At 38.9% G+C, this 12,184-nt stretch overlaps 1 protein-coding gene across 1 annotated transcript in view; it reads left to right on the forward strand.

The window, feature by feature from the left end:
• Window positions 1-6,346, forward strand: part of LOC150106411 (synaptic vesicular amine transporter-like) — a 35,545-nt gene extending 29,199 nt beyond the window's left edge. Inside the window, exon 6 of the mRNA XM_090392431.1 lies at window positions 6,182-6,346. Coding sequence (XP_090248557.1) covers window positions 6,182-6,283 — 102 coding nt within the window. The 3' untranslated portion in view covers window positions 6,284-6,346. The remainder of the gene's footprint in view (window positions 1-6,181) is intronic.
• The last annotated feature ends 5,838 nt before the right edge of the window (window positions 6,347-12,184 follow it).

Raw genomic sequence — 12,184 nt, forward strand, 5'->3', positions numbered from 1 at the left:
TTTCTTGATGAGAACAAAAGTGTGGCAGGTGTTCACTTCCCTTCTTTCTCCCTCATCCCCCACTCTGTGTTTATTATTAATAACCCAAGTATGTATATCGAACTCGATTATTTCAGCATACCCCCCAAAAAAGGCAAAAAATTATTGGAACCGTGTTGAGTTAGAGCTCCTATTGCGTGCAGCACACGTTTTTGCTTCCAGTGGGAATGTTTTCGATTTATTAACACTAAATGCTCAACCCCAAGAGGAGGTTTTTGTATTGGAAATGGTGATAGGACACGCGATGTGACAAAAGAGGGACGCTTTGGGTTATCGGATTACGAAAGATGTGAACACAGAATGTATGTCAGAAATGGCGATCGCAACAGCATCCTGCTGTTTGTTTCTTGTGATCAGGAATTTTTAGCTACTAAATGATACGGGCATCACTAACAGTAAGTTTAAGTGTTGATTTACCTAAGCATCTGAATTGTATATTTAATGTTTGTTTCATTGAATAAAAATATTTTTAATGAAATTTTTATAACCATGTAATGTGAATATTATTTATTCCTATGAAAACTTATTGATTTAGTTATTTTCTAACAGATTTTTATTAAAAATACTATTAAATTGCATTATTACTAAAAATAAATGCAAACATATTTGAACACCTAATATATTTTCAAATGCCTTGTACACATAAAAATGGACACTGTTCAGTAAGTTATAATGACTTCCCCCCCAAAAAAATGGCGGCTCGCATAATGTTGTTGCGAAGAATGTTTTTTGATTTCAGTGGTGATTGGTGAATTTTAGATATTGTGAATCTGCTTTGTTTGCGGAATAGAAGGTAAGAATTCAACTTTTGATACAATTTTCTGGCCTTAGCCCGTTCTATTCGCCATGATACCTATCCGAAATATATCTTAATATTTCGTTCACAAGAATGGAGAATGTAAACGATATCAAGGACGCCATTCAACAGCTAAACAAAGATATGTCACTTGACATTCTCAAATTCATCCTTAAGAAATTTGATACAGACTATCCTGGTTGCTTGAATCTCTTCACTCAAGTAAATGACACTGAAGATGATGATTTGGACATAGAAGAGGACATTACACCTGTTCTACCTACAAAGATTCCCCGACAGTTCGATTGTTCTCATGAGGAACAATCTAATAAAAGACGCAGAACATCGGGAGGTGAATTGGAAGTTGATGTAACAACTCAACAAAATCAGACCACCCAAGATAGAAAAGAAAAGGTCCCTCCAGTTATCCTTCGAGATAAAGACAAATGGACCTCAGTCTCAAGATCCCTAGAACAAAATATCAATTTTTCCTGGGCAAGAAATACTGAAGAGGGTGTAAAGATCCACCCTACCACTGTTACTGATTATCGCTTGATGACGAAAATGTTTGACAACTCCAAACTGCCCTTCCACACATTTGCGCTAGCAAGCCAGAAGAACTTAAAGATAGTTCTAAGAGGAGTGGCTGAAGGCATCACAACTGATGAGATCACAGCTGACCTCATCAATCAAGGACCGACTCCAACCAAAGTCAGTAGAATGTTGAGGTCAGATAAAACACCAATGCCACTGGTGTTGGTCGAAATCTCCAACACACAAAAAAGCATCTATGAAGTAACGGACATCTGTAAGCTTAAAATCGCAACCGAACCTCTAAGGAAGAAGGCATCGGCAGGGCAGTGCCACAGATGCCAGAGGTTCGGGCATGCCCAAAAACTGTGCAGAGCTGCATATAGATCCTAAAATGCGGTGAGGGTCACCATACCAACTCCTGCACCAAACTCAGATCGACACATGCCTGTTGTGCCAACTGTAGAGGACCACACCCCTCTAATTACAAGGGTTGCCTTTTCCATCCAAAAAACCGTGGATCATTAAGAAGTAACCACGCTCCTCCAAGAAATGACACAATGCACATCCAAGCAGTTCGCCCTCCAGATCATATTACCTCACATTCGACAACACAGGAAGGCACTCGACCCTCAACGATGTCCAAATCATATGCGGGAGCGGTAAGAACCCAGACTTCTTCATCGCAAGAGCGAACAAGCTCTGATCTCACATCAGCTTTAACCTCGTCACTTGCAACAATGCTCCATGAATTCAGCAAAGCAAGCACCTCACCATCCTCCAGAAAAAGATTCTGCCTAGAAACCCAATCCATATTAACAGCTCTCTATAATGTTTAAAAAATTTAAACCAAATTCTCTCATGATAACAGCATGGAATGCCAATGGCTTAACAAACAAAATTCTCGAGCTGCAAGAATTTGCAAAAAGATACAATCCAGACATAATCTTGATCAGTGAATCCCACCTCAGACCATCAAACAATCCAAAACTAAGAAGTTATATTTTATGCAGGACAGACAGACTTAACTCTAGTGGAGGCGGAACAGCTATTTTTATCAAAAATTATTTAAGCCACAACTCGCTGACCAACCTCTAAACCTTGAGGTGACGGGTGTGGAGGTGCACACTAATAACGCTGGCAAACTCAAAATCTACGCAGCGTACAATCCTCCCAGTATTCCACTATTGACAGCAGACTTAGACTCCATCCTCGGCTCCACGGATTCCATAATTATAGCTGGAGACCTTAACTCCAAACATACGGCCTGGTTCAGTTCGTCAATCAACGCCAAAGGCCGTACCTTATACAACTACACATTACTCAACTCATCAATAGTAGCTGGACCCACTGAGCCCACCCACTACAGCCCATCAGGAAGTTCTGATGTATTAGACATAGTTATCCTCAGAAACATCAAATATCAATACCAGCTGGAGACAGTAGAAGAGCTTAACTCAGATCATAATCCCATCCTACTCAGGTTAGGACTTCAAGACCAGCTCTCTCCCCATCATTCTTTCATACCATGGGACAAGCTCTCTAAGGTTCTTCCAATCAACATCGGTCCTCCCCCTGTCATTCGTAAAAAAGAAGAAATAGATCAAGCTGTAAACAATTTAACTAGGCAAATCAACACAGCAATAGCATCAGTCACTCAAACCACTGTCTTCCACGCTCCTAACTGGATCCCAGAAGAAATAATGGACCTAATTAGGGACAAAAACAAGGCCAGAAAGCGATATCACAACACCAGAGCCCCGCCGGACAAAGCAAGCTTAAACACTTTGAACAGACAGGTTCGATAAGCCCTCTAGGTTCACAGGAACTCCAAAGGGGAAACCAAACTGAAGGAAATCAACCCAGAAGATAACTCCTTGTGGAAGTTTGTAAAATCTCTTCGTACCAAAAGACAACCACTTCCCCCTTTAAAGACCAATCTTGGAGTTGCACACACAGATGAAGAAAAAGTAGAAGCCCTAATTGACAATCTGGAAAATCAATGCAGCCCATCTTATGAAACTTAAATATCAATCTTATTTACAAAGTTGATCGTAAAGTTAGAAATGCACTAAGTCAGCCTAAGGATGATTCAGAAACCATTACCCCCACATCTCCAACAGAAATAATAAATATCATTTCCCATCTGAAGAATAAAAAGGCCCCCGGCCCTGACGGCATTACCAATAGAATAAGCTACTCCCACGGAAAGCAATAATTCATCTAGTTAATATTACCAATTCCATTTTAAGATTCTAATACTTTCCCTCTGATTGGAAAATCGCGGACATTATACCTCTGAAAAAACCTGGTAATAACCCACAACTTCCCCAAAGCTACAGGCCCATCAGTCTTCTTTCCTGTCTTGGTAAAGTAATAGAAAAGGTCATCCTATCAAGACTACAATCAGCAGTGGACCAACAGAAAATAATCCCAAATGAGCAATTTGGGTTTCGCAAAGCTCACAACACGGTGCAACAAATTCACCGACTAACAGAACATATCACTCATGGCTTTAACTGGCACCTTCACACTGCTGCTGTATTTTTGGATGTTGCCAAGGTCTGGCATCAAGGCCTTATCTTCAAACTAATTGAAAACAATATCCCAATTAAAACTAGTGAAACTCATATTCATATAATGAAAGATACATGCAAGTAAAACTCAACGGAATTGTTTCTTCAAGGCGCAAAATCCTGGCGGGAGTACCTCAAGGTTCTCTTCTGGCCCCAATACTTTTCACAACTTACATGGCAGATATTCCTCTCAACCCAAAAACTACTACGGCTCTTTTTGCCGACGACACCGCTATTCTAGCTAGATCGCTCAGCCCTCACCTAGCAATCACTGGACTCCAAGGAAGTATCAATGAGCTAGCAAACTGGTTCACCAACTGGAGAATTCAAGTAAACCCCCTCAAAAGCTCAGCCATGATGTTTTCAAGAAGAAAGATCTGCAACAAAGAAGACATCCTGCTCTCTGGTCAAAAGATCCCATGGCAATCAGAGACCAAATATCTTGGGGTATTGATGGATAAGAATCTCCTTTTCAACAAACACATCAATCTCATTTGCTCCAAATCTTCCAAAGTCATAGCTCAGCTCTACCCATTGATCAACCGCAAGAGCAAATTGAACCTACATAATAAATTGCTTCTTTACCGGAAGGTAATACGTCCAGTCATTACCTACGCCTCACCAGCATGGAGTCACACTTCAAGATCAAACATTTTAAAATTACAGAGAATCCAAAACAAATGCCTTAGGATGATCCTGGATGCACCGTGGTTCATCAGAAATTCACCGAGAAACCGGCACTCCATACATCTCCTCCCTTCTTCGTGATCTTGCAGAAAAATTCTTCGTGAAGTCAAGTTCACATTCAAACCCACTAATCGCGCAAGCTGTCAATTACAATGAGACTGATTACTACAAACACAAAAGACCGAAGGCTATTCTTCTCTCAACCGATCACAGCTAACACAACTGCCCCCAGAGGGCGAGCTTAATTGCTCACAAATCTCCCACTCCCAAACAACTCTCATTACACAGATAAAGGGGAATATGAAAAGCACTTGTGCTTCACCCATCCTGTCAGTAATGTCAATGGTAGTAAGTTATAATAAAAATGGTTCACTTAATCCATTCATATCTTCAGAATAGATCAATGCAAGTAAAAATCAACGGTTCTACATCCTCCCAGCGCCACATCTTTGCTGGAGTGCAGCAGGGATCTCCACTGACTCCATTGCTGTTCTGTATATATATATATACATGTCAGACATCCCGCACAATCCGATGACTTCAATTTTGGCCCTGTATGCGGATGATACGGCAATACTAACCAGATCTCTCAGACCCATTTCATTACCAGAAAACTTCAAGAAAACATTCTAAAGCTGGAGGGGTGGTTCTCTAAGTGGAGATTGGAAGCCAACCCCCAGAAAAGCTCAGCCGTGTATTTTTCAAAAAGGCCAATGTCTCCTGTAGGAGATGTGTTACTATTCAATACTAAAATTCCCTGGCAGACAGAAACAAATTACCTGGGTGTGATTCTCGACAAAAAGCTATCTTTTAATCAGCACACTAAGTCTGCGTGCACAAAGGCATCTAAAGCTATAGCTCAAATCTATCCGCTAATTAATAGAAATAGCAAGCTCAGCAACAGAATCAAATTGCAACTATACCAGATGACGATTCGTCCTATAATCACCTATGCTTCTCCGGCCTGGAGCAACACTTCTAATACTAACATTATCAAAATACAACGAGTGCAGAACAAGTGCTTGAGAATGATTCTGAACGCCCCGTGGTATGTTAGAAACAATCAACTCTACAGAGAGACAAATATTTTCTCTTTTCTACAATCCTTAGCAACCAAGTTTTTCCTAAAGACGTCCACACATCCCAACGATTTGGTTTAACAAGCTGCAGCATACAAGCCAACGGACATATTCAAATATAGAAGACCAAAAGCTATATTAGCATTCCATAGCGATGCATAATCTCCATGCCCATTCAGGGCAAGCAAACTGCTCATAAATTTTACCCTCACTGTAACCACAACAGATAGCGGGGAATATGAAAAGCATCTTGCTTCACCCCTAAAGACATAAATGTCAATTGTAAGTTATAAAAAGTAGTAGTGGTCCATCTGATCTGAGAACAATTTCTTTGGTTGTTTTATTCTGGCTCTGTAGTTTCTACAGCTTTGCTATAAAAATAAATAAATAAATAGAAACCATGTGAATTAATTCAATAAAATTGCTACTTATAAATGTTGATGTATTTCTAATGTTATTTTATTCTCTTTCAGGCCATGATTTTGGACTCGCCATTTCTGAACTATCGTACCGTTTTAGAAAGTGAAGATGACGCAGAATCTTTGGATCCTTATTCTACATACGAAGAGAAATAAGCTTCCATATTTTTGACGTTGTGCTTCATCCAGAACTTAAGCGACAGCATGAGATAAAATGCTTGCTAATCATGATTTGCATGACTTGGATACACTTTTAAGAATTAAAATGTGGTAATTAGCATCGTTCGCTTTGTTTTAATTCAGATTAAGTGGCGCAACAAAGTGAACAAACCGAGTAAGTGATTTATCAAAGAAGAAGAAAAATCTCGAGTACTTTCAAGTGTTGGCTGGTGGTCTGTTGCCATGAAAACACTTAGTTCCACTTCACGCTGGAAAATATATTAAAGTGGAATTAAGTTGGTGTCCAGTTACTTTTTAAGATTTCTACAAGCGAGGCGCTAGATTTGTTCTCTATCGAGAGAGCGTTTAGTTTTAACTTAATGCGTAGAAATTCTTTGAAACTGAGACATTTGGAAGCTTTCCATTTCTGCCTGAAGATCAATCGATCTCTCAGCCGTGCTGCATGTTGATGAGTCCGTTAGTTCTTGTGGGGGGGGGGGGGCGAGTGGATTGTTTGCTATGATTCCTTTTACGTGTATTGCTACATAAACTGTAATTTATTTTCTTATGTTTAAAGTTCTGTTACTAATTAGTTCGAAAGTACTTTTTTTGGCGTTGATTCGATATGTGTGTGGGATTTATTCAATAGAATCTATCCCAGATATAAAGGGTGTCCCAGAAGTCACGCAAGATTTAAATTTAGCGCCATTTGTGCGGTAAAGTGTTGCCAACGAGAAAAAAAAAACAGCTGACAGTTAGGGTTATTAAAAATGGAGCGCTACACGAAAGAACGCATTTTCATTGTTGAGCAATATTTTAAAAATAATGAAGGTTTGACAGCTACAGTTTGCAATTTTCGTACAAAATATGGTCGGAATAGTGATTTAACTTCATCAACTGTGAAAAGATTAATTAAAAAATTCATGGAAACTGGATCAATTAGTGATCTTATACACTCTGGCCGTCGTTCAACAGAAAACATCGAAGCAGTTCGTGAGAGTGTTGCTGAGAGTCCAGGAACATCAATTCGGCACCGTGGTCTTGAATTGGGCATTTCGAGAAGCTCTCTACAGCGTATTCTCACGAAAGATTTGCATCTCTATGCTTACAAAGTTCAATTGACTCAAGAACTGAAGCCTACTGACCACACACAGCGAAGAGAGTTCGTTGAATGGATTATGGAACAACAACAAGTGGATGCTTATTTTTCGAACAAAATCATCTTCAGCGATGAGGCTCATTTTCATCTTGATGGCTTCGTTAATCGACAAAATTGTCGCATTTGGTGTTCAGAAAATCCACGAGTGATTGTTGAGAAACAAATGCATCCACAACGTGTCACTGTTTGGTGCGGAATTTGGGCTGGAGGCATCATCGGTCCATTCTTCTTCGAAAATGCGGCTGGTAAGGCAATAACAGTTAATGGTGCTCGCTATCGCGACATGATAATCCAGTTTTTTGTGCCTAAATTGCAAGATATGGATGTGGACGACATGTGGTTTCAACAAGACGGTGCCACATGCCAGACAGCCGAGAAACAATTCAATTACTACATGAGTCATTTCCTGGTCGTGTAATTTCCCGTTTTGGTGATCAGAATTGGCCGCCCAGATCATGTGACTTAGCGCCGTTGGACTTTTTTCTTTGGGGATTTTTGAAGTCTAAGGTTTATGCCAACAAGCACACGACCACCCACGCCTTGAAGGAGGAAATTGAGCGCTGTATCAAAGAAATTCAGCCACATTTATGCAAAACGGTCATGGAAAATTTCGACAAAAGGGTGCGTATGCGCTAGCAAAGCCGTGGAGGCCATTTACCCGATATGCTATTCCATGCATAACCCTATACTGTATACTTTATGAATCAATAAGAAATTACAATTTTTAATTAAAAACCTGTGTTTTCTGTTAAAATTACTTCTTGCGTGAATTTTGGAACACCCTGTATAATGGCATATAAATATAATGGCAAGATTCAATAGAATGGAACCAGATACAAATGATTGTCTGGTTCCATTCTATTGAATCTTGCCATTCATTCCTAATACAAGTGACTCTTACTTGAGAGTTACTTCCGGCTTAGGTTTTGTCTTTTATTTTAAAAATAACAGTAAGTCTTATAAACACAAGGAGCTATACAGATCTCGGCTTTTACAAACACCCATGCCTTATGTGAAATTTGAACCCACAGTTTGTCTATATTTTAATGCAGATACGAATTCCAAACAAAACATTTAACAACTGCAATAATGTTTATTCAAAATATCCTTACTGTGAATTACTAGTATAAATACTGCACCAATATTTAAAGAAAATATCGATAATATGCACTCACAATTTTTTCGTTTTTTTTTAACCCAAAACAATCAGCATGCTGTTTTAACCTATTTTGCGATTACTATCGTATTTATTTTTACTTTGTTTTCCATTTTTTTTTTATTCATCGTATGTTCTTGCTTGGAAAAGTAGAATGTATGATATTTTTAGATACTGCATTCTCTTCGTATTGTTATGGAGTCTATTAAAATCAACTATTGTCAGCGATGCCAATATACACAAATGGAAGCCTATCAGATATTGCTTTCTATAGATAAGAATGCGTGTACTGTAATTCTATCCCCCACACATATTGTATATACTTGTTTAACAACAGACCACTCTTCGAAAAGAGTTAAGTTAGATCGTGGGGTCAGACTGGCGTCGTGTGTCTGGTCTGGTGATCAGAAAATGCGTAGGCGACTGACGACAGTTAGGTTATTGACATTACCCTACTCTTGCTTTCAGTTTCGTTTTGGTCTTAGAAATAAAGACATTTCCCAAAACGTAGTCATAAGCGATAGAATGGGTTTATTCATTCTGTTATTATGGGCACATACATGTGAATCATCCCTTTTGAATAATATTGCCGAGCCCTCTGACTAAATTTGAATCAGTTACAAGTTTGGTTTTGTCTTCATAAACCGAGTACTTCACTCAAAACAAATGTCCAGCATTCGGCCTTTTATGTTGCATTTAGGTTTAATAAAATTTATTTTGATATCGGTTATTAATTTCAGATATTTGATACTGAAACTCATTAAATTTAACTAAACCTCAGTTTAGTTCACTGCGTAGACAAATGATCAGTTATAACACTTACTTGGAAACCAAATATATGCGAAATACCTCCCTATGGATGATGACCTTTTGATGGGAGAAACGAATTCAAATGCAAAGAATGTATGAAGATAAAACCTATTCGATTCTTGGACTTACGTGTAATGCTGTTCCAAATCGGCCAGCTAGGTATATTTATCAGATGATAGTACCGACTTCAGTTTGCTTAAAAGGTAATTTACTTAACTGGTCTTCTTATCGAAACAGAAATTGTCCATATTTCTATACACTAGGAATAAAAGAAGTCAACGGACACCATAGTGTGAGAAACAAGCAGCTATGGCGCTCACTTTAAGATGTAGGCCCTCCTTTGGCTGCGAAAAGGGGGCATACTTTCCCCAACCGTACGATAATGATCAATAGTCATTTTGGAACATTCTTCCCGTAGGTATGTAATGATGTCCTGGACTGTTGTGTAACAAACGTTCCTCGACTTCACCCAACGCTTCAGTACATCCCACAGATGTTCAGTAGGGTTGAGATCAGGGTTCTGTGAAGGCCAGTCGAGTGTGTTGATGTTTATGTCCACAAACGACGCAATTGCAGTAGCCTTATGACAGGGTGTTGTCTTAGGGCTTTCTCATTCCGAGGGGGAGGTTAAAACGAAATCCTCAACAATCTACTAAGCAATAAATTGAACGAAGTTACGAGTTAGGAGCCTTTCTGGTCAGCTTGGGAATAATCCCTCGTTGCAGATATCTGTCTTTACTCACGTTAGATCTGCAAAAGGTCTTCAGAAAAATGGCATGATAACGTTGGAATAGAACAATTTAAGGCTTGCTCTATAGCCCTTGATGGATTCTACATAAATTCTGAGCGTTCTTAAGATTCAGCTATTTTTTTTTTTAAATGTTTTTGTTGCATGTATGAAAAGAGCAACTAAAAGCTTAAACGCATCGAGCTCATTAAAAATAGTCAATGATAAAGGAAAAAATTGTCCCTCTTGTACTGTAACCCTCTGAACACTCAATCACACAAATATATTTTTAGAGAAAGGGTCTTTGGATTATTTAACTTTGACCCACTCTTACTGCTAAAAATATGCGATAGGGTCTGAATTTTTCGTGAATGGGATACATATTAAAAATAATTTAAAATTTACCTATTTAAACTACGTGCTTGAGAGTTTGTTGCTTCCCCCATGGCTTGTGGACACAGATTTCATATTTGCTTCTGATCCCCGTTCCATGCTGCTCGCTAAGCCGCCTTTGAGTTTTTATTTCTTGTTTATTGTGTACACACCCCTTGATTTATGCTTACGCGCAGATCAACACTTTATTCGGTCGGATTTGGTTTCGAATGCTTGTACGGTAGAGTCCTCTGTTTTGAGGCACTGTTTAATAGACACTGACGGTAACAGATACCCAGCATTAGCATTCTCAAATTCTGAGGCTTAAGCGATTTTCTTTAAATGTATCCTCTTGGAACTGAGGATATAAATAGGGAAGGGAATATACATTGATGGTCATGAAGTGCACGTGCTTCGATATAGTTAAGAACTTCAATCCTTTAACTAGTACAGAAATAATTTTATATGTGGACCATTATTCGTCTTATTCAATCGGCGATTAGGACCTTTTGAATAAAGTCGAACTGTCCCTATCTAGCGAGTACCTCTTTGTGTCATGTGTATTTTAAACCACCTCTTTTCTGTTTGTTTTATTAGGAGGAATAAAAAAAACACTATCGATTTATCCAGGTATCATGTTTAGGAGACGTTCGCCTGTCTGAGAAACAATCAACCTGTTCGGTCTTATAGATGGCTGCCACATTCCAGCTGCGCACTGACTAGCTACAAGCCAACGTAATAAATGACATCTTCCCCCCAACTCCACGGAGAGCAGTTTTTCCCTCTAAAAATATCGACAGAAGAAGACGAAATTTTTGCTTATCGCTGGTAACTTTCTCCTCCATCTGTTTCAATGGCGGGCATCCATCAAGTGTTCCAAGAAGCAAGGACATAAATCATTCCATCCAAGCGAAAAGCCATCACTGTTGATGACAAACCTACGCGCGTGCACTTTTCTATTCTTCCTTTCTGCTCTGCCTCCTCCTTCCATCTTTATTTTTTTCCCCTACAGAGATCCGATCTCGGACCACTGGAGGTTATTAAAGGAAGTTGACTGCCTGCCGTAGAGTGTGACCCACGTAATACACTTTTCTGCGGATTCGTAGATTTTTCTCCCCAGTCGATAGAGCCGAAAGATCGGAAACAAAATAGTAAATTTTTGTAAGATGAGAAATATCTTTTCCCACCCTCCTACTTCCAACAGTTTTTAACTCCTGTCTCAGGACAGGAGTTAAAAACTTTTGCTTGCATAAAATATATATTGCTTTTGTTTCTATTTTTTACGTATTTGGCGAATAAATGCGACTATAATAATTTGTCACAATAGCTAAAATCTATTCTTAAAGCAGTTATCCCATCAAACAGGAATAGAACAATCTATTTTTATTTTTCAAAGGTGCCATTGCAAATTAATTGTCCTTGCTATATTAGAGACATCATATAAAAAACCAAGTTATGGGTTTGTTTGGCCAACTCAGTATGTTTCTATGCAAATAGGGATGCTTATGAATATCTTGAAGTAGTAGATAGTTTATCGTATGATCAGAGACTTCTTAGGGACCTAAAATGGCTTGAAAAGTTCCATGTTGGAATTCTAGATTAACTGTTTGCCTACCTACAGTGTCATGAGCGTAAATCACCCAAAAATAGGTACAATACACGCAGTCAGCATTG

Source organism: Typopeltis vanoorti, chromosome 5 (assembly GCF_054136105.1).
Source record: "Typopeltis vanoorti isolate ZY-2024b chromosome 5, IOZ_Tvanoo_1.0, whole genome shotgun sequence".
Classification (NCBI taxonomy): domain Eukaryota; kingdom Metazoa; phylum Arthropoda; class Arachnida; order Uropygi; family Thelyphonidae; genus Typopeltis; species Typopeltis vanoorti.